General features: G+C 42.5%; 1 protein-coding gene across 3 annotated transcripts in view; it reads left to right on the forward strand.

Moving 5' to 3' along the window:
- Window positions 1-16,826, forward strand: part of Ptpn9 (protein tyrosine phosphatase non-receptor type 9) — an 80,698-nt gene extending 63,872 nt beyond the window's left edge. For all 3 annotated transcript variants that reach the window (XM_032909910.1, XM_032909911.1, XM_032909912.1), the window contains exons 9-13: window positions 2,957-3,023; window positions 10,651-10,729; window positions 11,668-11,818; window positions 13,893-14,100; window positions 14,986-16,826. In XM_032909910.1, coding sequence (XP_032765801.1) covers window positions 2,957-3,023; window positions 10,651-10,729; window positions 11,668-11,818; window positions 13,893-14,100; window positions 14,986-15,200 — 720 coding nt within the window. In that variant the 3' untranslated portion in view covers window positions 15,201-16,826. The remainder of the gene's footprint in view (window positions 1-2,956; window positions 3,024-10,650; window positions 10,730-11,667; window positions 11,819-13,892; window positions 14,101-14,985) is intronic.
- The last annotated feature ends 8,458 nt before the right edge of the window (window positions 16,827-25,284 follow it).

Here is a 25,284-nt window from a genome sequence, read left to right on the forward strand (position 1 = left end):
GTATAGACCAGGTTGACCTTTAACTCAAGTAGATAAGCCTGTCTCTGCCTCCCAAGTGCTTCCATTAAAGGTGTATGATAGTCTGGTCTACAGAGTGAGTTCCAGGACAGCCAAGGCTAAGTAGAGAGACCCTGTCTCAAAAAAAGGGAAGGGGGGCATGTGCCCAGCTGTTATTTATAGTTCATGTCTGTGCACATGGGTACATGTGCCTCAGTGCCTAGGAGGAGCTTATAGGACAACTCTTGGAGTTGGTTCCTTTTTCCCACCACATGGTCCCCACACTGAATCCCTCCCTTCTCAGGTTTTGTACAAGTGCTGTTACCTTTATTTGAGAGGGCTACAAAACCTACTCAAGGAAAAGGACGACTAGAGCAAAGTCAACCAACCCCTGGACTGGTTAGATGGCTCAGCACCTCAGGGCATTTGCTGCCCAGCCTTACAAGTTCAGATCAGTACCCAGAATCACATGGTAGAAAAGAGAAAAAAATGACTTCCCTAGAGTTGTTGTCTAACCTTCACATAAGTGGTGTGGTGCACATATGTGTGCATGTGTGCCCTAGCACCACCCACACAGCCACACACCACAGAAATAATAAACAGAGGGTTGGGGATTTAGCTCAGTAGGGTTGGGGATTTAGCTCAGTGGTAGAGCACTTGCCTAGTAAGCGCAAGGCCCTGGGTTCAGTCCCCAGCTCCGGAAAAAAAAAAAATAAATAAAAAAGAGGCCAACCTGGTCTACAGAGTGAGTTCCAGGACAGCCAGGGCCACACAGAGAAATAATAAACAGATGTGGGGGGGGGGGCGGGGAGTCCTAATCAAGCAAACAACCTCTCCCTTCCCACAACTTACTATCGATTATAGTTCCTCTTTGAAAGTAGAGAAAATTAAGAGCACCTATTTAGACTTGCATTATACATATTTGATATATCAGCCTTTGTTTTGCTTGAGGATAATTTTGAGAAAATCATAGGTTCTGCTTTCACGGTTTCTTGACCCTTCTATTTCAGGCATTCATAGTCCTGCCCAGGATTCTTATTCTTCTCCCATGACAGATAGCCAAGCTTTTTACTCACAGTACTGCTGAAATTGCCTTAATATATTCTCTTCAGGAGTGAAAGATAATGATTGAGTGAAAAAAATACCTGTTTTTTTGTTGTTGTTGTTGTTTTGGGTTTTTTTTTTTTTTGAGTGCTCTGTTACCAGTGTATATAGCAGTGTTGTGTAGGTTTGAGTGAACCCCAGTGTACCAGGATATTTTTTCTAGTCATCCTAAAATAATCTGAGGATTTGCATCTGATTTATTTGCAGATATTGGGAATATATTTGTGGATGAGTATAACAGGAGATGATTCTAATCGTTCTGTAGTTAATCTGAAGATCATTGCCTGACTTGTAATTCCATTGCTACAAACAATGCTAGAGACTCTTTTCACAGTAAATGAACATTTACGTCCCTGCCCTTGAATTTTCTTTTTTGAATTCAAAGGTTGTTATGCAGCCAGTCTGGCCTCCTGTCTTACTCTCCTGAATTTTTTGTTCAGAGGCATTTACCACAACACCAGCTTTGGTTATTTATTTATTTGTTTATTGACAGGGTCTCATGTAGACCAAACTGGCCTCAAACATCCTATGCACTCTGGGATGACCTTGAACTCTGTTCCTCCTGCAAGTGCTAGGATTACATGTATATAGCACCATACCTAGTTGTTTGTTTGTTTGTTTGTTTGTGTTGCTAAGGATTGAACCCAAGGCTCCATGCTTGCCAGGCAAGCTCTCACCAAGTCATAGACACAGCCTAGATGTACATTTTTGTAAATTATGTCTCATTTTTAGTTTCAGTGGTGTGTTCGTTTGTTCTTATCTTCTGTTGCTATGATAAACACTGGCTTTAAAGCACCTTGAGGAGGAAAGAGTTTATTTGGCTTTCATGTTACAATCCATCCTCAAGGGAAGCCAAGGCAGGAACCTAGATTCAGAACTGAAGCAGAGACCATGGAGGAATGCTGCTTACTGGCTTGTTCCCCTGCAGCTTGTCCAGTTTGCTTTTGTCTGAGAGTTTATCTTAACGTTTTCCTTTGTGTCTTTATTTTATTTTGAGGTGTTTCGTTCATAAGTTTTCTTTTTATTATTATTATTTTCTATTTATTTATTATATAAGTACACTGAGCTATCTTCAGACACACCGGAAGAGGGCATCAGATCCCATTACAGAAGGTTGTGAGCCGCCATGTGGTTGCTGGGATTTGAACTCAGGATCTCTGGAAGAACAGTCAGTGCTCTTAACCACTGAGCCATCTCTCTAGCCCATAAGTTTTCATTTTTAAAGAGAGGATCTCACTGTATAGCTCAGTTGGTTTAGAATTTACTATTGTAGACAAAACTGGCTTTGAACTTTTTTTTTTTTTTTTTTTTTTTTTTTTTTTTTTTTGGAGCTGGGGACCCAAACCCAGGGCCTTGTGCTTCCTAGGCAAGCGCGACTACCACTGAGCTAAATCCCCAGCCCCTGAACTTGATGTGATCCTCTAGCCTCTGCCCCTTGAGTACTGGGATTACAGGCATATGCTACTATGTAGGACTTAGATTTTTGTGTATGGTATGATGAAAGGGTTATTGTGAAATCTATCCATCCATCTATTCGTCCATCCATCCATCCATCCATCCATCCATCCATCCATCCATCCATTTGTGCTAGTACATTTGCCAAAGTGAAGCAAGTGGCCCACAGAAGCACTCTTCCACTCAGCTATATTCCTGCCTCTTCTTTACTCCCTTTCATTACTAATAAAAATATCTCATGATCTACCCGCATGCTAAATTGGCCCTGTTACTTTTCATTTTCTGTTTGACAGGAAGAGAACATCCATACCTTGAATTGAATTTACCCAGCACATACATCATTTTATGAGTCAAATGGTATATGCGTGTTCTTTCAATGATGTCTCCCTTTTATTATTAGACAGATTACATCAATGCCAGTTTCATGGATGGCTACAAGCAGAAGAATGCTTACATTGGTACACAAGGTAAGCTATTTTAGCCTTACATGTTGATTTTGTGACTCCTGTGTGTGGTTCCCATTTCAGGTGATTTCTTAATTTTAATTAATTATATGTGAATGAGTGTTTGGTCTGCATGTAAGTCTGTATACCATATGCATGTCTGGTGTATGTAGTAACCAGAAGAGGGTGTCAGATCTTCTGGAGTTAGAGATGGTTATAAGCTGCCTTATGGATACTGGGAATCAAACCTGTGTCTTTGGGAAAGGCAGCAAGTGCTCTTCACCACTGAGCTCTCTCTCCAGCCTATTCCCAGCTTTTATGTAGGTGCTAAGATCCAAAACCAAGTCCTCAGATTGAACAGCAAGCGTTCTTGACTGTTGAACCAACTTTTCAGCATCTAGATTGTGCGTGTGTGTTTATGTGTGTGTGTCCCTGACTGTTGAACCAACTTTTCAGCATCTAGATGATGCTCGTGTGTGTGTGTGTGTGTGTGTGTGTGTGTGTGTGTGTGTGTGTGTGTGTGTGTGTGTGTGTGTGTATGTCCCTGTCCCTGACTGTCCTGGAACTTGCTCTGTAGACCAGGCTGTTCTTGAACTCAGAGATCCACCTGCTTCTGCCTCCTTAGTGCTGGGATTATTGGTGCTACTATACTAACTCAGATGTCATAATTTTTAAAGGAAATTTGTCATGACCACTAAAATCCTGGTTTCCATAAAATTTGATAGTTGAAGAGGACAGATAAATTTTGAGTTTCAATTCCAAAAGTGCATAGAAACTCACTACAAAGAGAAAAAGTAGCAATTTAAACCTATAATGTTACTGACTACCAGTAAAGTTTTGGACTGTGATTTAGTCTAGTAATCCAAGAGTATATGGCATCAGAACTCAGTAGTCTGTAATCACACATACATATCATGCACACTCATAATCAAAATCTGACTCAGACTGGGAATGTAATTTAGTGATATGGCACATGCTTAAAAGATTTGCATTTGATCTTTACCATCTCAAGAAAATAATTATATCAAAAGAAATCTGAATCTAGTTATGAGTAACAAATCAGTCAAATCCAGATCATTGAGCACAGGACAAGAAAACTAGCTCAGACTAGGCATATTGATACATGCTTGTAATCCCATGACTCAGAGGAGCCCAAGTTCAAAGCCTGCCTACTCTGAGTAGTTTATTGGAGGCAAGCCTGGGATTACACAGCAAGACCCTATCTTGAAAAGAAAAAAGTAAGTGGCTCAAACTCTTTAATATTAATGTCATGAGAAAAGAAAAAAGGAAGAGATTCTAGATTACTAAAGAAAGAACTAAAGGTAATGTGGGCTTATGATGTATCCTCTATAGGGAGAAAGTGGTATTAAGGACAAATTACTGAGACAGTTGTAGACTTTCTATCTGTAAGGTTATACTGGTGTTCCATTGGATGCTACTATGATGATAGATAGTGACATATATGAGGAATGAAAATTAAGTATGTACATATATATGTATACACACATGGCAGGGTCTCATCTACTTTAGGCTCTTTGATACTGGCTGTGTAGTAAAGGATGACAGTGAACTCCTGAGCCTTCTGCTTCTCCCTTCCAACTGCTAGGATTACATGCAGGGGCTATCGTACACAACTCTAGAGGTCTGATATTTACATAGATATACGTGTATACTATTAATATTTCTAATGTCATCTCTTATGAATATGTACTATATTTCAAGAGCATAATCTTTGATTATTAAAGTAAATCTGTAAAGTAGGTTTTTAAATTTAATTTAGCGTGTGTGTGTGTTTAGTTTATTTAAGCAAACTGAAACTCAATTGGTTAAGTGACCTTGAATACATAGCTATTAAGAGAACCAGAATTTGAATCCCTATCTGGTGCAAAAGTTCTCTCAAGCTAACTCAGTAAATTGGTTCTCTGTGTCAAAGTAAAGCAGTCACTTTAGACCTATAGAAGTCCAGTTATATGTGTGTGGTATCGTATGTGCTCACACAAACATACACACACACACACACACACACACACAAACTTACACATGTATGTTTATTTTTGTGTGTGGGCAGATCTAGAGGAGAGTATCAGGTGACCTGCTCTGTCATTCTCCACCTTGTTTTTTTGAGATAGGGTCTATCACTGAACTTGGAGCTTGGCTGGTGGTAAGCAAGCCCTAGAGAGCCTTCCTTTCCCTCCAAGTGCTGGAGTTATAAGCATGTACACCATGCCTGCCTTTCTGTGTGTGTTCCTGGGATTTGATTAAGGTCTTCATGGTTATGTAGCAAGAATTTTTACCCAATGAGCCATTTCTCCCAGCTTCTTTGTTTTTATTTTCAGATAGCCTTTGTTGGTTTGGAGCTTGCTGGGTGTGGTGTTACACATCTGTGATGTTAGCAGAGGCTTGGGGCTGGAAAGTTGTTGGGTACTAGGGATCACACGCAGGTCTTCATGAAGTAAGCACATTGCCAACCATACAGCCCTGCAGCCCCTTAGTGTATTTGCTGTTGTGTGTTTTGAGATAGTACCTCAGTCTATAGCTTGGGCAGGCTTGAAACTCACAGTGATCCTCCTGTCTCAGACTCCCAAATGTAGAGATCATAGGGATGAACCACCATACTCAGCTTTACCAACATCTATTATTTTGATTTTTGTGTTTTGACAAGGGGTTTCATGTAACTTAGGCTGGCCCCGAACTCAGTTGAGGATGATTTGAACTCTTGATGTTGTTGCTGCCTCCTCCTTCCAAGTACTGGGATTATAGGCATGCCCAGCTTGTACTCACATCATATGATATTAGGATATCTTCCTTGTGGAAGCAGACACTGACAAAGATATTTAAGGCTTTAGATTGAGTCTAGATATCCAAGAATGTAATATGCATTAAATTAGATTCAAAATTCACAGCTCCAACAAATGTAATTGTAAGAGCTATACTTTAAGACAATTATATTTTAAATTTTATGCAAATAGGTATTTTGCTTATTTATATGTCTGTGTGACATGTGCGTGTCTGATGCCAATGGAGGCTAGATGATGTGCTGGGTCTCCTGAAACCGTAGTTACAGATGGTTGTGAGCCATCGTGTGGGTGCTGGGAATCAAACCCAGGCTCTATGGAAGAACAGCCAGCACTCATAACTGTTGAGGTATCTCTTCACTCTCAAGTTTTCACCATGGCAAGCTACATAAAAAAAGATTTGCTGTCATGAGGTGAAAGGTTTATTCTGTTAGCTGTTTTATTTGCCCATATCTATAAATATACATAGGAAAGGTCTTGGAGATGTTGAAAAATGTTTACATTGTCTCTGGATCTTAGAGTTAATGATTTTATCTTCATTTTCCTTTTTTGTTTTTATTTTTTTTTTAGACAGGGTTTCTCTGTGTAGTCCTGGCTGTCCTGGATCTCTTTTTGTAGGTCAAATTGGCCTCCTACCCAGGTCTGGCTGCTTCTGCCTCCAAAGTGCTGGGACTAAAGGGGTGTTCCACCATTTTATTTTCATTTTCTAAATAAATCACAACAGTTAAGCATTACCCATACATGAACACCAAGAAGGCAGTACAGGCACTTTTCTGCATCTCTAAGTCCCACCCTCATCCAAGCACCACTGCTTGTACTTCTCATGTACTTTATTACTAGAATCCCTGAGTTCTGATGCTCAAACCCAGGGCCTTGCACAGGACAAACACGTGTTTGACCATTGACCCACACCCACTTTATTTTTCCATATTCAAACCATGGCTAAGTACAGATAATACTTGATGGTGGCAGAGACAGTGGGATCATTCATTCAAGACCAGCCTGTGCTACACATTGAGACCCTGTTTCAAAAGACTCTCCCTCAAAACCCCAAAACTATTGTTAGAATTGGCATAGCTAAGCAGTTAGAATATCTGATAAACCAGACACAGAATTCAAGGTAGGTAGAGAGAGGGATTTAACTTCCTTAATGGCACATGATAAGGATTTAGAAGAAACAGATATGTTTCCCAAATTAGGATGTCTCCTCACAGTTTTGAATATGGGAAATCGAACCCAGAGCTTTGGGCATGCTAAGCACGAGCTCTACCACTAAGCTATACTGCCTCTTACCTGTCTTGAGATAAAATCATCTTAATTTTCTTATTATTTTATGTGTATAGGTATTTTGCCTGCATTAAAGTCTGTGTACCACATATACGCATTGCCTACAGAAGTCAGAAGAGGGCATCAGATCCTCTGGGATTAGAGTGGTTGTGAACTACTATATGGGTGCCAGGAACTGAATCTGGATCCTCTGAAAGAACAGCTAGTGTTCTTAACCACTGAGCCATTTCTCCCTCTCTGAAATAAGATCCTTTATTCTATCTTTCTGTATCTGCCTGTCTATCTGTCTGTCTGTCTATCTTTGTTGTGATGGAGCCTATCTTTGCAGAGTAGGCTGTCACTCCTCCTACTTCTTGTCTTTATTTTTGTTTTTAAATTTTTATTTATTTATTTATTTTTGTTTTGTATGTAGAAGTGTTTTCCTTGCATGCATGCATGCACTGACCATGGGTGCTAGAAGACAGTGTCAAATCCCCTGGAACCAGATGGTGGTGAGCTCTCCTGTGGGTGCTAGTGTTAGGCACTTGTTATCTCAGCACTAGGGAGGCAGAGATAGGAGGTTCCCTGGGGCTCAGGGTCTATCCAGTGTAGCTAACAGGCAGATACCAGGTCCTAGTGAGAGACTCCATCTTGAAACTAAACAAAACAAAAATACCATGAAATGCAAAACGAGGTGGGTGGCAGCCAAAGGGCGACACTGGGCGTTAACCATTGATTCCACATGTATATGTGAGTAGCTATTCATACATGTGTATATTCTCTCATTCATTCACATACAAAATGTTAGCGATTACTAAAGACTTTGACACAAACCTTGGAACCATTGGGCTTTCTAGTCTAAATTGATCTGTGATATTACCCTGTTTCTCTGAAAATAGGGAAAAACACTGGGAAAACAAAATATCATCCCGAGGAGTTGTTACAAAGACATTTGTCGCAAAGTACTCATCATAGTGCAGGTTCTAATTATAACAGACAATTTCGAAAATGGCATTTATCCTCCATATCTGTTTGCTGAAGTGTGGATTTTCTTTACTGTCTGATGTAATATGCTATAATTTAAATGGTTGAAGTATTTAGGACCAGCTGTGCCATCCAAGGCTTAGGGAAGAAAAAGTCCTTCCAGTGTCCTGATCAAAGAGAGTCTAGAGGAAGACTGGGCACTTAAAAATAGAAGGCTGGGAGAGATGACTTAGCATTTACCCCTCTTCCAGAGGACCAGGGTTCAGTTCCCAGTGACCATATAGGGAGGCTTATAATGCTTGTAACCCTAGGCCCAGCAAGTCTGACCTCTGCAGGTGCCCACACACATCTGCCATGCACGCCTACATCCAAACACACACATACACAAAACTAAAATAAGTCTTTAAAAATGGAGTGGTATTACAGGTGAGGGAGACAGTATAATGAATGGAACAGAGTCAGAGAGATACAGTTTGTCTGTATTGTCCTTTTTCAGTATTAAACTGTAAGGGGAAAGAAATGCTCAGAAAAATACATTAGAATGGTGGTAGTAACTTAGACCAAAAAAATGATAAATTCCTTACTGCACTGGAACCCCATATAAAAAAACAGGGGAGAGGGCAGGTGTAGGAAAGACACTTTAAGGGGAAACAATTACTAGATTTTCCTTGATAACTTCTGGGAGAGGATGGAAATGGGTGTGTTAAAGTTGACCACCTTTTTTTCTTTTTCCGTTTTGTTTTTTTGAGATAGGGTTTCTCTGTGTAGCCCTGGCTGTAATGGAACTCAGAGGTCCATCTGCCTCTGCCTCTGCCTCCCAAGTACTACGATTAAAAGCATCTATCACCACCAGTGGCTGTCCACTTGTCCCCTCTTTAGTGTGAGTGTGCTGTTGTTATTCTAGACTATCTCCCCCACCACCTTTCCCTCCAGACAGGGTTTCTCTGTGTAGCCCTGGCTTTCCTGAAATTCACTCTGTAGCCCAGGTTGGCCTCAAACTCACAGATATACACCTGCCTCCCAAGTGCTGGGATTAAAGGCATATGTCACTCCCCCCACCAAGTGACTCCAGTTTTTATTTTTTTTATTTTATTTTTTTTTAATTCTTTTTTTTGAACTGGGGACCGAACCCAGGGCCTTGCGCTTCCCAGGCAAGCACTCTGCCACTGAGCCAAATCCCCAACCCCGACTCCAGTTTTTTAAAAGAGTAAATGATTTAAAAATACTGAGATGACTTGCACAGTAAAAGTGCTGGTGTTACAGGCCTAGTGGCCTGAGTCAAATCTCCTGCACCATGTAAGGTGGAAGGAGAAAACAAACCTAAAATATAAGTTCTTAGCATTCAGGTCCTCTCATAGCCACATGTGCACTGTGGCAGGCCTGCTCATCACATCACACCCCAACACTTATAAACAAAACCAGCAGTGATGATAATAATTTTAACCAAGAATACTGGAAGTCCTATTATTAGAGATAAGAAAATTGAGAAAGAAAACTGGGCATGGTGGCACATGCCTATAATTTGAATCACAAGTTTGAGTCCTGTCTGAATTATACAGTAAGATCCCGTCTCACAAAAGAAAAAGGGAGTGAGGGAAGGTAAATATATAAGTAAGTGAAAAGATTTTGAACAAGACTAGGTCTCTGTCCTAAGGGATTTGAGACAGTGGGACACAGAAGTAGCCTGGTTTAGTCGTCACTGTATTATGAGGCTGAGGGCTAGTGAGGTAGAAAGAGAGATGGGTGGGCATAGACTTGACACTGTTACCATAGATATGGTTGTCAAGGCTCTGTGGTTCAGGTTCTGAGAGGGTCTTTAACAATGTTCCTACATGTGGCTCACCTGGACATCTTTAAAATCTGAACATTCTCTTTCCTTTTATTTTTTGTACAGAGTCATTTTATTTATCTTTAAATTTTTATTTTTATTTTGTGTGTATAGGTGTTTTGCCTGCGACAGTACATGCACGCAGTGCCCACAGTGACCAGAAGAGGGCATTAGGTCCTCTGGAACTAGAGTTATAAAAGCTCTTAGCTTCCATGTGGGTGCTTAGAATTGAATCCAGTTCCTTAGAAAGAGCAGCAGGTAGTCTTTGTGTGTGTGTGTGTGTGTGTGTGTGTGTGTGTGTGTGTGTGTGTGTGTGTGTGTGTGTGTGTGTGTGTACATGCGTGCGTGTGAATGCCAGAAAGGCGTTGGATCCCATGAAGCTGGAGTTGCAGGCTGTTGTGAGATACCTGATGTAGGTGCTGGGAGCTGAATTTAGGTCTTCTGCAAGAGCAGTATGAGTTTTCAACTGCTGAGCCATCTTTCCAATCCTGTCATTCTGTTTTTAATACTCACCCATACGGAGATGGTACAGTGAGTTTGAGGACCTCCCTGAATAAGGAGAGACAAGACAGGGCTCATGTGAACACTTGTAATCATAGTACTTGGGAGGTGGAGACCTGAGGAACAGGAGTTCAAGGTTCTATTGGACGACAGTGAGTCTGAGTCTGTATAAGATCCTGTTTCAGTCTGTGCTTCAGAGGTAACTATTTAAAGGACAAGTCTAGAAAGAGAGACCTGCTTCTAAAGGCCTGCTCTCCCTCCTCTCCTTTCATTCCAGGTCCTTTGGAGAACACCTATCGTGACTTCTGGCTCATGGTTTGGGAGCAAAAGGTTTTGGTGATTGTCATGACCACCCGGTGAGTTAGTCTTATATCCATAGATTCCCTGACCCTAAGCTTGAATGATTAGGAAAGCCATGCCACATCTGTAGTTAGCACACTAGGACACGGTGGGGATGGCGTTAGCCTTGAGATAGATATGTAATCCATAACTGTAGGGACCTAGGGCTAGTTCAAGCCCCTCCACCCACCAAATGCCAGCAGCTCACCTTTAAGCTGCCTCTTGTCTGAAGAGGAGGGGTGCCTTCCTGGCTGCTGAATTGCCAGTTCCCTTAGCCCTTCATTTCCTTCTTCTTCTGACTGCTATTCTGTTCATTCACATCTCTACCTGTAAGGGAACAGAAAAAAGAGGGTTGAAACATAAGGCAGGAAGTTCTGAATAAAGGGTTGTTTTATTGCCAAATTTCAGGAATTTCATATTTTATTAGTATCATCATTATTATAACCTATTTCAGATGGGGAAGAAGATGTTTGCTCAGTTCCCTTCCTCAGATACTGTCAGTAGCTATCTGTAGTTGGGAGAAGTACCACCTCAGAGTTCTCTGAGGCCACTCAAAAGTGGTGAGATGAAGTATGTGGACTTAGTTACATACAGGAATTGTGTCTTTTCCATTCGTGTGTCAGCCCAGGGCCCTCTGTGGGAAAAAAACTGAGCAGTGGCTAAGGTCTAGGCCTCCCTGTGTTTTTGCTACTATATGTGAGAAATACAACCAGGTTATCAGGAAAGAGTCCAGATGATACAGTGAATGTACAATACATGTCTGCTAAATGTATACATGTAAGAACAGTAGCTGTTTTAACGCCTGTTTAGAATGAAGAGATATCCTTTTTCTGCCAAGTATCAGTGACTGCAGGAGCAGTGCAGATCACATTGCTATAAACTCAGCAGTTTGTGGTGGGAAGCAGCTTACAGCTGGTTGAAGAGTGAAGGCTTAACTTGCTCTCTATGTCTTCAGCTTTGAGGAAGGCGGCAGGAGAAAATGTGGCCAGTACTGGCCTTTAGAAAAAGACTCCCGGATCCAATTTGGCTTCCTCGCGGTGACTAATCTAGGAGTGGAGAACATGAACCATTATAAGAAAACAACTCTAGAAATTCACAACACAGAGGTAAATGCAGGTTTCTATTTTCTCACTCTTTTGAAATTAGGGAAGCTCCTTTAAAGAGATTCTCACTGAAGGCCTACCTTTAACCTCAGCACTCAGCAAGAAGAGGTAGCTATCTATGAGGTCAAGGTCAGCCCGGTCTATGTAGTGAGTCCAAGGCCATCCAGGGCTACATAGTGAGTCCTTGTCTCAGTAAAACAAACAAAAAAGAAAATGTCTAGAGGGAATAGGCAGGATTTTACGGAGGTAATAAACAACTCTTGTTTTTCCTGAAAACAAGATCAAGATGCTCAACTGAGGCCAGTTATGTAGTGCCCACCTTTAAGCCCAACACTCCAGACAGAGAAGTTGATCTCTGTGAGGTCAAGGCCAGCCTGGTCTACATAGTAAGCTCCAAGTAGAGTCACTTCCCATAACTCCCTTTTAAAAATAAAATACTCAACTCAGAACTAATAGAGTTATTATCTCAGTAAAAGAGTGGCATTAAGGGACTGGAGAGATGGCTCAGCAGTTAAGAATACTGACTGCTCTTCCAGAGGTCCTGAGTTCAATTCCCAGAAACCACATGGTGGCTTACAACCATCTGTAATGGGATCTGATGCTATCTTCTGGGGTGGTGTCTGAGGATAGCTACAGTGTAATCACATACAAAAAAAAATAGGAAAAAAAAAAAAAGAATGGCATTGAAGAGATATGAAAATGCCAACATTGGGAGTCTGGATGCTAAGCCATGCTTACTACCCTTCCGTGGGAGCCTGAGGCGGGGTTACAAGCTGGAAAGTAGCTTGGACTATACAATACAGATCTTGTCTCAGAAAAACTACAGTAAGGGACTGGAGAGATGATGGTTCAGCTGTTAGAGTACTTGCTACTCAGTCATGAGGATGAGAGTTCAGATTGTAGCACCCATGCATCCAGCTGGGGGTCTCATTCATGCTTGCCATCAGATCTGATGGAGGTAGAGCAAGAGACTCTAGACTTTCTGGCTATGGCCTAGTTGAAGATACCTGGCTCCAAGTTCAGGGAGAGACCCTGCTTCAAAAGAATAAGTGGCATGTGTTGGAAGAGGACACCTGATATTCTTCTCTAGCCTGTATGTATACAAATGCATGTGTACTCATGAACATAGATGTATAGGCACTCACAAACGAAATAAGTCACTAAGAAATAAATATGTTACTGTCTTATTTTGAGACAGTGTCTCTTAGTATATAACCTTGGCTGACCTGGATCTCACTATATAGATAGACCAGGCTCAGCTCAAACTCATAGAGATCCATCTGCCTGCTTCTGCTTCCTGAATTCTGTGGTGTAGAGGTGTGCCCCACCATGCCTGGCAATATATATATATATTTAAAGGTTTATTTATTTATTATATATATTGTAGCTGTCTTCAGACACACCAGAAGAGGGCATCAGATCTCATTACAGATGTTTGTGAGCCTCCATGTGGTTGCTGGGATTTGAACTCAGGACCTCTGGAAGAACAGTCGGTGCTCTTAACCACTGAGCCATCTCTCCAGCCCGCAATATATTTTTTTAAGGAAGATTTTTTTCTTTTATATTATCATTTAATTGTAACATTTTTCCCTTTCCTTTTTTCCCTCCAAATTGCTCTTTCAATTGTATAATCTCTATTTCTCCTAATTGTTATAACATGTATATATATATATATTTTCACATGTATATATTTATTTGTAAATATAATCTGTTGTATCCATTTAATTGCTTGTATTATGTTCTAGAACTGACTGTTTGGCACTGGACTAATTGTTGTGTTCTTCCCTGCCAAGGACCACTTCTCTGGCTAATTTTTTGACTTGTTTTTAATAATAAAACAAGAATACAATAATAATTTAATAATGACAATAATAAACAAGAAATGTGGATGCTATAATATAGCAATTTGCCTTCCCCACCATGTAGCTGTTCCTTTGGGTTTTAAGTAGAAAAGCAATTGTGAAGAAAGTTGACAGCGGCAGACAGGATCCTCTAAGGTCTTAAGAATTTGGCAAGCCAAGGGTAGGCAGAGTAGACAGGAATGGTGGCATTAACTCTCTCTTCTTTTTCATAAAAGGAGCGGCAGAAACGCCAGGTGACCCACTTCCAGTTCCTAAGCTGGCCAGACTATGGTGTCCCTTCCTCAGCTGCTTCCCTCATTGACTTCCTGAGAGTGGTCAGAAGCCAGCAGAGCATGGCTGTAGGCAGCCTGGGAGCACGCTCCAAAGGGCAGTGTCCTGAGCCACCCATTGTGGTCCATTGCAGTGCCGGCATTGGCAGGACAGGTACTGTGCCTCTTAGACTGGTGATGTGTCCAGAGGCAGTGAGGGTGGAGAGGAGGAACTAAATGCTTAGGGCATGTCTGTGATTAGAGAAAGAACTCATTCGTTCCCTTGGTGGTAAACTGCTATGACAATCATTTTTTTAAGGTCCTTTTGTATTCCGTATGCTGGAGATGCTGCTTGCCAAAATGTATGCTTTATAAACCAAGTTCTTGGGGTTTTTCATCATGGTCTTCTTTGAACTTTGTGAACTCTGTCATCACCATGATTATGGTCCCCCGAGAGATTAGCTGGCCCTCTCTTAGAGGCTTCTTCACCCTGTGCTGGTCTTGTCCTCCCCACCCCGCACCCCTTTGTTGTTGTGAGTGTTTTTGAGACCAGGTCTTACTATGAAGTCCAATCTGATCTGGAATTCCCAGCAATCCTCTTGTTTTAGCCTCCCAAATGATGGGAGTATAAGTTTGTGCTATCTTGCTTGGCTTCTGTGTCCTTCATTGTGTGGGCTTTACTAGTGCAGAGGTCTCTTTGGGGGAATAGTCAGAACTGTATTTGTGTTAGCTCTCTAGAGAGTTGTGTTAGATGCTCTAGAAACTGGGTGTAGAAGTACAGCTGCACTGTCTGGTATTGAAGAAGCAGTGCGTTATTCCTCTGTGTTACCTCCTACTTATTCTTTATTACCCTCTTGTATGTCCTGAGAGACAGGAGACCCTCATTTCTCTGGCCTTTAGCATGCATGCCCTGTGATACTCCTTCCAAATCCTTTTAGGCTTAAGTCCTCTGGCCATTAGGCCCTGTGCCCTTGAATTCCTGTACCCAGTCTTGCATGGTGATTTGGTAAAAGGAAGGAGACAGGAGAGGTACACTCACGTTATTTCCTTCCTTCTTCAGGTACCTTCTGCTCACTGGACATCTGCCTGGCACAGCTGGAGGAGCTTGGCACCCTTAATGTGTTCCAGACAGTGTCACGAATGAGGACCCAGAGGGCCTTCAGTATCCAGACCCCTGAGCAGTACTACTTTTGCTACAAGGCCATTCTGGAGTTTGCAGAGAGGGAAGGCATGGTCCCCTCTGGTCACAGCCTGTTGGCCATGGATGGTCAATAACTGTTTCACAAGTTTCCACTTGCTGGTCAGCCTTCCTTAAACTACCCTGGACACTGCTGAGCCTATAGGCTGCCATCAGTTATGCTGAAGCCATGGATCAACCTCTTTCTTGTGTCTCCCAGCGCACATGTGCACGCAAGGCAGCCTTTCCCTTTGGCTAGATAAATGTGGTGAACTTGCCACTAGAAAGGGCCAGCAGCAATATGTTCTTAATTCCTAGCACCTGCTATCAAAGTGTGCCTTATCAAAACCAAATTGTGGCTATTGATTTTTGCCAGGGTCCCTGAGGTAAGTGGGGAAGGACCCCCTCCCCCAACCCCCATCTCCCAATGCCATTCTTCTGGACATCTCCTTCCCTTTGCTATGATTTGACAGGGAGGTTTGGTGAGCATTCACCTTCCTACCCAGAAAGCTTGACCAAGTTACATATTCTAGAGAATGTCCCGAGTGCCAAGCACGTTTATACATAGGGCGTGTATTCCAGTCTTTTCTGTCATTCTGTGTGTGTGTGTGTGTGTACGTATGTGCACTTACGTGTATGGAACCATATGTATGTGTGTACATAATATATACTGTATGTGATAATTATGACCGTATACTATAAATACATATACACACAGATACTCTTTGTAGAAGTTTCTGGGGCTTTATGTTGCAGTTCAGCATTCCTTGCTTCTTGGACCCTGCTGATTATTCTGGACTGGCTGGGGTTGGGGATCATGGCTCTCATGTTGTCAGACAGCAGAGTGACAGAAGACAACACATACTTTTTTTCCTGGGCCACAGGCCCTCTTCCTTAATGATATCTTTCCCTCTGGAGTCTATGCCTGTTGGAGCCAAACATACTGACTTACGGTAACACTGGTTCATTTTAGCATGGGTGTCCTTCATCTAACAAATCCTCTGTTTTCTTTGCTGATTTGGGGAACAGACCTCCACTGTGATTCCAGACTCTGTCTTAAGACCCCAGCAATGGGGGACCAAGGCTAGAAATGAATTTACAGAGCTGCCAGAGCCCACAGTAATCGGTACGAAGTTTTAAGAGGAATAAAGGAGAGCCCAGAGTGAACAAGAGGAACCTGCCATGAAATTCCCTTCTTGGGAGGACAAACCCGGGCCTCTCTTTCTTGTGTTGGAAGATACCTTTCTTTATGCAACTCTTCCTTGTCTACTGAGATGCCCAGCTCTCCCTGCCTGCTAGCCTGCCAGATCCTAGACCTCAAACTGGATGGTCTGTGTCATTATAAAGCATATTCCTTAGGCTGGATGAGGCTGTTCCTTGTAATCCCTGGTCCCCTGCCCATACAACTTGTTCCTGCCTTTTCCCAGTCTGATTCGCCAGGAATGGAATCAAGAGTTCCCAACACTGTGTTCCCACAAAACCTTATAGAACCCCTAAATCTTCCCTTACTCCAGAAGATGAGGTTGGCAGCTGGTCAGAGCTCAATAATTTTATACTGTAATAAGATCTTTGAATGTGTATATTCTTATTTTTTACAATCATTTCATTTTGTATTTAACATCAATGGACTGAGTCAGATTCAGTAAATAATTGTAATGTTCATATTCAATATCTTATAGTGGTACAGTTTTGTATTTACCTATAAATATACCAACATGATTAAACCCTTTTAGTTTCATCAATTTAACAGTCTGCGGTTGGGAAGGTGAGGAGGGAGTCCAGGAGTTGGTTCTGGAAAGATGGGGAGGCATGGGGTGGAGGAGACCCAGAACTTCAGTATCTGAAACTCAGTTCTGAGTGGCACCTGTTTGTGCAGGCTGTGTTTGCTGTAAGGAGCTGAGTGCTAAGTGCTTTGTCTCTTATGTCACTTCATGGAAACTGCACAGTTCTAATGAAATCCTCTGCCCTTTCTACATCTGTCTCCCATTTCTCCAGTGCTGGAATTACAAACATGTGCCCCCATACTGGGCATCTTTCACCTAATTATGTATAAATGAGAAAGGTGAGGCTGGGGCCTCACCAGTGATTTGCTCTAAAACTGTAACCCAAGTTGATCTGCTTAGCAAGTCTGCAGACTTGGTAGCATCAGAAACGGACTACAGCTTAGCTTTGGAAACTCTTAGGACTCTTCTTGTTGCTGCTGTTCTCTTTTTAGAGTATAATTAGTTTTGAAATTCTAGGATGGTTCATGATTTTCTTTTGTTTGTGTAAGTTTTGTTTGTTTGTTTGTTTGTTTGTTTGTTTGTTTGAGACAGGACCTTACCATGTAGCCTAAGCTGCCCTTGAACTTGTAGCAATTCTATCTCAGTCTCCCAGGGGCTGCTTCTCCCAGCTTAGGTAAACTAACATTGAGCTGTGTTCCACTGACAAGGAGCCCTTGTTCCTTGTAGTAGACTAGAGAGACCACAGGATTGGTGACACTCTCCTAGATGGGGATCTCATGCTCTATCCTCAGGTTTGCATTGTTTCAGAGGGTTCATGCTTCCAGAGAAACCCCATAAATACTGCCCTGCTGTTTCTCTCAGACAGCAACCAACACTGGCCCCATAGGAATACTCTTCACATTCTACCTGTTAGCCAGTGATGAGCTGGCTTTGCCTGCAATATGCAAATATTAGGGTGTTGTAAATAACAGTAATAGCAAACATTGAATGGAAATTCACATTCTAGGTCCTGTTCAGAAAACTCTATAAATATAAGCTCATTCACTCTCAACACCTACTTGAAACTAGGTACTGATAGAAGAAAACATTTGAAATACCAGATACTTAACTTGCTATGGCTGTGGACCTGTTTCCTCGTCTGCCAAAACATTTTTTCTTTATGTTCTTACCTTACACAAAGACTAATCTGTCGGACGCGGTGGAATATGACTGTGATCTCAGTATTGGAAAGGAAGGGACAGGAAGATCAGGAGTTCAAGGCCAATTAGGCTATTCCAGTAGTAGGAGCCCAGCCTGGGCTATATGAGACACTGTCTGAAGAAGAAAGAAAAATTAAGACAGAATCTCTGAAATTTGAAGTCAGAGAGATGAAATTTGAAATTAGATTCCAGAAATACTTACGGTTGGTGAAATACACAGGAAACAGCATTAACAATTTTAAAGAGCCTGGAAGAGGTAATTCAGGACTGTTACTTGTCCAAACATGCTGTACCTTTGCCCTGTAAATTGCTCAATTCAAAGTTGTGCACCAGTTCCTCAGTACAAATTCCTGGGCCAACCCACTTGTGGTTGAGTGAATACAGGATGACCCAGGCATTCAAATGGTTATTTAACTCATATCTTCAGTTCTGGGCACAGCCAAAGATATTTCCTGAACATTCAATAAAACCCTGAGAAAAAAAGGATTCCATAGTTTCTCCCCAACTGTTATTATGTAGTGCTATCTTTATTAGTTTATTTATTTATTTATTTATTTATTTTTTGGCTCTTTTTTTCGGAGCTGGGGACCGAACCCAGGGCCTTGCGCTTCCTAGGCAAGCGCTCTACCACTGAGCTAAATCCCCAACCCCAGTTTAATTTTTTTTTAAATTTTGGTGGCTTTTAAGTTTTTTATTATTTATTCTTTGGTTTTTCTACAGCGTTTCTCTACAAAGGCCTAGCAGTCTTGGAACTTGATCTGTGTACCAGGCTAGCTTTGAATTCATAGAAATCTGCTTGCCTCTGCCTCATAAGTGAATTAAAAGCTGGAATTAAAGGCATGTACTACCACTGCCCGGCTAAATTCTTTAATTTTTCAAAAGTTATTTAGTACTTGTCTGCCGTGGTACATGTGCTGATCAGAGGATAACTTTTGAGAGTCCATTCTTGCCTTTCACCATGTTGTGGAAATGTCTGCCATGCTGCATTTTCTAAGCCACTTGACTGGTTGACTTCTAGGCTGTCTCCTTTCTCTACCTCTCGTATCTCCCATAGGAGTGCTAGGGTTACAGATGCAGGCTGCATTTTCCTTAGGTTCCAGGGATCAAACTGAGGTGGTCAGATTTGCTAGGCTAGTGTCTTCACCCATTGAGCCATCTCCCCTGCCCTTACTTATTTATTTTTTATTTCATTTCCTAAGAAATTATGAAAGTCTTCCTGGCTCAGCCTTCTGAGTGCTGAGATCACAGATGTGTACAATTGTGCCTGTTCTTTTTAGACTGAGTCTCACCAAGTTACCTATATTGGTCTCAAATTTCTGGGCTCAAGTGATCCCATTGTCTGAACTTCCTATGTAGCTGGGACTACAACAGAGACTTGTCACCATACCTGGCTGTTGTAGCTTTTGCCAGTGTGGGCCTACCTGTGGTAGGGCTTTTGAATTTGAGGTTGGTTGTTTGAGACAGGGTTTCTTATGTAGACCATGGAACTCAAATCCGTCGTTGCCTGCCTCCCAAAAGATTCAAGGAGTGTGTAACACACCTGGCTTGGTAATAGGCATGAAAGGGGTCAAAGGAGGAGAAGCTCAGAACGTTCAAGATGTGAGGGTTATCACATGAGAGCGAATAAAACTAAGGAAAAAGTACTTAGTGAATGAAGAATATTGTGGTACAACGAAACTTCTGCTTCAGATTGGACTCTCCCCCCTACACACACACACACACACACACACACACACACACACACACACCACACAATACACACACACACACACACACACACTCCTATAGTTTCTAATTCTTCAGGAACAAAGGATAGTTTTTTTGTTCTCTGTTCTTTCCTGCAGCTAGAACATCTGTGAACAGATCCCCTGGCATCTTCAGTCTAGGAGACCTGCCATTGCCAGTATCTGCTATAATGTATTAGTCAATGGCAAGTATAAGATTGTGGGGATGGAGGAGGCTGAGGTGTTTGTAACAGGTGGACTATGTGGTGTCAGGATCCCAGGGAGAACTGGCCCTTGCTCATAAAAGGATGAGTCTCTGGGCAGCGGACTTGATTATTAGTGTGACCTGAGGGAGGTGAGCTGCGAGGCTAAGGTGGTGTAGACGCAAAGATTTTGCTAGAATGACTGAGGTCTTTAGTGGTTGTGAGGTTTTAACCTATCCAACTCAACCAAGTCCTAGCCTCCTTCATTAAACAAGCATATATTGTGGGTCCACTGACCCTAAATCTAGCTTGTTGGAATTCTCAGGCCCCTTCCTTAGGCTGGATTAGCTCCTGCGTTAGCTCCCCAATTTCCCATTTTCAAAGGCTCTTTTTTTTTTTTTTTTCCCAGACTGTTGCTATTTCCTTAACATTTCCTCAAGTCTTTTCTACTTGGCCCCCAAGTTGGATGGAAACTAGGTGTGGTAGTATAGATCCTTAATCCTAACACCAGGAAGCAGAGGCACATGCAACTCTATGAGTTCAAAGTTGGTTTGGTTTACCTAGCAAGTTCCAGGACAGGTAGGGTTACACAGAGAGACCCTGTCTCAAAAACCCAAATGAAACAAAAGAGGAAGTAGAGGAAAACGAAAGACAGTACCTCAGAGGTACCCTCCATCCAGTCTTTGTCTTCTCTATTGCTCTCAATGGCCCAACACATGTTTGAGAACTAAAAAAATTAATTTAGCAAGCATCCCAAGACTCCTAATTTATGCCTTATGTCTTGGACCTGGGTATCAGTCCACTGGCCACAATTAGGTAGGAGTAGAAGGTCCACCAGCCCGGAGGTCAGGCTTAGCCCTCAAACAGGATTTTGCACTGTGCTTACCTAAGCAGAGGAGTCTGAGGTCTTCTCTACAGAAAGGAGTCTCGCACTTGGGATGTTGTTTAATCTCCCAGTACTTTTAGCCATAGCTGTCATAGTGCCTTCCTCCTAGTTCAGATAGACTTGTCATTAGGCTAAGGCTTTGGAGGTCCTACCTAACTCCAGAAGAATCTCACTAGGGAAGATAGGTACAGGGTGGGAGCTATGGTAACTTCTTAACCATTTAAAGTAGTTAATATGTTCTGATGGCTACCCAGACTTGATGACTAGAGTCACTAAAGACCCCTTCACTTTAGACTGACTTCCCTATACTTGTATACCATATTGAAGTCTAGTGGTTTTCTAAGCTACTGCAGAGTTTTGTTTTAAAACCTTTAAGTCCAGCCAGACGCAGAGCAGAGCAAAGGTCAACAATTTCATCTTGTAGAGTTTCTTCATGGCTTTCCTGACTTAAGCACATACCCTACAGGGGCTTCTGAGAGGAGGCTTGAGTGGGAGGACCGTGGACAGGGCTCAGGCTGCCTCCACTCAACCCAAACTACACCCCCCATAGTAGGCTTCTCATTCAGATTTTATTTGAATAGGAGAATCTGTTATTAAAATTACCACTGATCTGTAAAACAATGCCAGATAAACCAGGGGAATATACTATTTTTACATCTGTTTTCCTGATTTAGAATAGTAGTGGCCCTGAGGGGTCAACTAGTGCTCAGTGAGAAGACATTTTCCAGGTACTGTAACCTCATTCTTCAAACCCACTAAAAAAAGTTCCAACTTTCCAATAGGAAATAATGCAGTTTATCTCATTGAGAACAGGTAGTTAGCTAGAGATTAGAATTTCTTCTTTGAGGTCTGCAACATCAGGGACTTTGCATTTAAATGGCCAGGAGACGAGTTTAGTAGCTTTGAGAAAGGACAAAAAAGTGAAGGATTCCTAACTGTATGCTAGGCATACTTATTTTAAAATTTCCGGAAGTCCAATGTAGTACAGAATCTTACTAATCAACAGAAAAACAATTTGCTTAAATAGTCTAGCTAGGAAGTGGTCAAACATTCCGATCAATAGTTCTGAGGGTTGCCTTCCTACTAGCTTGAATCTAGGGAATAGGCAGAAGGATCAAAAGTTCAAGGTCGTCTTTGTCTAGTTCTAGGCCAGTCTGGGGTTTTGAGAGAGCTTGTCCAAAACCCTCGAAGCCTAGGAGTCAGGGTGGAGAGCTCAATCTCCTGGAGAGTGCTGAGCTGGAGGTGGTGATCTGCTCTGTCAGCAGTCACTGAGTAAAATTCCTAACTGAATCTTAAGGCAGGAAGATCACAAGCAGAGGGGGCTCAAAGTCCATGAGGTAACCAGCAAGATCCTGCTTCAAATTTTTGTAAAAGTTAACAAGAGCTAACTAAGCACAGTGTTCACATTTGCATTAGTACTATTGGGGACTCAGGAGGCCTGGGCAAGGTCATGAACTCCAGGTCAGCCCGGTGTATGTGAAACCCTGTCTTTAAAAAAGGTGTGTTGGTAGGGAAGGTGTTGAGAGATAGCTCAGTAAAGTTTTTGCCACACAAAATGAAGACCTGAGTTGGACTTAGAGGCTTTTACCTCCAGCCATGGGGAAGAGAAGATGGGCCAGAGACACTCTCATCTGTGAGTGAGTTCCTTTTTGTGGATGAGAGTGTGCATATCTTATGTTCATGAAATAGACGGAAGGTTCTGGGGTGACAGTTTCAAGTCTACTGTGAGTTAAAGACCAGTGTCTGTGTGTGGCTGGTAGACTAATCTTGTTTCTTTGAGTACACTTTTTCTAGATCTGATCACAAACTGCTGTCAGAATTAGGTAGGTATGGTTTGTGCTTCAGAAGGGAAGGCAGGGTATTTTCTCCAAAGGCTTCGACTTGGATCATAGCCTGAGTGTATGCAGAAACAGCATATGGGAGAAGGAACAATTTCAGGATTTGGACTTAGATAAAGTTAGCTTGGCTACTTCATATAGGTAAGCCCCTCCATTGCCTTAAGACTTGCAGGGTAGTTCACACACAGACATGTGGTTTTTCCAAGGAGGACACTCCTCCAGATCCACTCAATTGTACCTTCACTAGTTGGCAAGTGAGAAATATTCAGTGTCCACATAACACTGAGAAACAGTTACTGGGTTCCCCCAGTGCCCCTTGACTGCACGAATACTGAGACCCCAAAGTTGAATTAGTATAGTGGTTGTCCTTAAGATCTCAATCTAAAGAGTGTTCAGAAGGGCGTAAGTGTCAGCCGTATTTTTCTCCATAATGAGAGTGGAGACATAGCTGAGCGGATAAGAGCTCTTGTTGCTCAAGCATGAGGACCCAAATTAAGCTTTCCAGCTTCCATGTAAAAAGCCCAGTATGGTTTTTTACATACATACCTGTAACCCAAGAGCTGGGGAGTAGCAGATGGGGAGGCAGGAGGATTACTGGAACTTGCTGACCAACAGCCTAGCTCCAGATTCAGGAAAGACCTTGTCTCAAGGGAATAAGGTAGGAGTTGGTGGCAGAACACTTGACATCCCTCAAATAACGCATTGGTGCACATAATACTCCATGGGCGCATACATTGGTACACATGCATGTGTGTGCGTTCACACACATGTATGCGCACACAAAGTAAGTAACTCTCTACAGCATGCCACTTGCTGTTCAGGTAATAGTCAAATGCCTAGGCTGCTGGCCTCCACTGAGATTCAGAAACTGTACAAGGTAATAATTGTATTGAATTATAACAGGGGAAGAATTATTATCCTTAGAGGAGGCTGAGCCACAGATGAGGATGGGCTAGATAGGAGCCACCATAACTGGGCCTCAGCACTTCTGACCAGCGTTCTCTCTGTAGCACTGCTGTGTTCAACTGTTTATGCCTTCAGCTCAACGTTGGTCCTCATCCTAGGGAGGATGAGCACTGACCTTCACGGTGCTGTCAGGCCTCATACTGAACCCACTGTCCTCGTCTCCTAGCCTTTCCCACTACATAGTTCCAGCTACTGACATTCTAGTTCCTGTGTACCAGCTGGAATGACCACTGTCCTTCCTAACCCCATACTTACTGCCGGCCCTGTCTCCTCAGTGGCAGCCTCCCACGGGGCCTCCAGTCAGGGAAGGATCCTTACATTATCTTTAAGGACCCTTTGTGTATACCCATGCTCTCCCTCTTCTGGGAACGGAAGCCCTAACTAGGAAGAGATTTACCTGAGCACAACACTGGCTGTACCAACCCTCTTTCCTCTAGTAAACCACAGAAGGCCACTGGCTGCCTCTTTTATTACCTACACGGAGCCAGCTACCTCCTCTTCCTTGGTATTTTCTCACATATAATTCTCTTTAAAGGAGATGAGATCCACTATGTAGCCTAGGCTGGCTTCAGACTCACAAGGTCTTATTCCCTTTGCCTCCCGACTGATGAGATGACAGGCATGTATCACCATATCAAGCGACGTAAAGTTCTAATAAATAACTGGGGGGTTGGAACAGTCTTCCAGCTGGCAGAGGATCCTTTCCTGTTCATATCCTACCTGATACCCAAACCTTTCTTCAATGACCTCCAACACACGTGGTTCTGGGGGGTTGGGCTGTAACTCAATTGGAAGAGTGGAGTGCTTGCCTAGCATGTATGAAGTACTGGGTTGGATTTCCAGAACCACATAAAACTGATGTGGTTGTGCACCGCTATAATCCAAGTACTTGGGGGCGGGGGTAGGGTAGGGGTTGAAGCAGGAGAAAATGTCCTTTGCTATGAGTTTGAGATCAGTCTGGGCTACATGACATCCTGTCTCCAAAACAAAACAAAGCAAACGGACACAACAACAACAAAAACAGTTTCTTGTTCACACTGTGTGCTCTCTGCTCAGCTCTTTTGAACAAGTATGTTATTGATAAATAGCAAATGAAGTGGGTAAGAGCTTCATCTGTGGGCTATTATAAGACTTCTGGGTTAGGTGACCAAGAGGGGGAAGATTTATCATTGCTTTTCCCAATCTATCCCCCAACCCAAGTGCACCTTTGTTGCCTGTAAATTCACCAGTACAACAGCCTCTATGCCTCCCATGTTGCTTGTTGGCACCCTTTGTTCAGACTTCTTGTAAAATTCAGCTGCTAGCTTAATGGAGTTACCTACATTGGAATGACTGTGGATCTACGTACACACACACACACACACACACACACACACAGAGAGAGAGAGAGAGAGAGAGAGAGAGAGAGAGAGAGAGAGAGAGAGAGAGAGAGAGCACGAAAGCGCACCAGGGGAGGGAGAAGGCTTTTCCTTACTTCCTGCAGCAACTCTCTGAATTTGGAGGGTAGCGAGAATATTCCAGCCAGTTTAAAATTGCACTAGATAGTAGACAGAGTGAAATATCTGGTTTACACCCGACAGCGGCTCAGACAAGTGCCAGTTTTCCAGGCTTTGGGATTTCATAGCTGAAAGGCACCTAACAA

This window comes from Rattus rattus, chromosome 8 (genome assembly GCF_011064425.1).
Source record: "Rattus rattus isolate New Zealand chromosome 8, Rrattus_CSIRO_v1, whole genome shotgun sequence".
Lineage (NCBI taxonomy): Eukaryota > Metazoa > Chordata > Mammalia > Rodentia > Muridae > Rattus > Rattus rattus.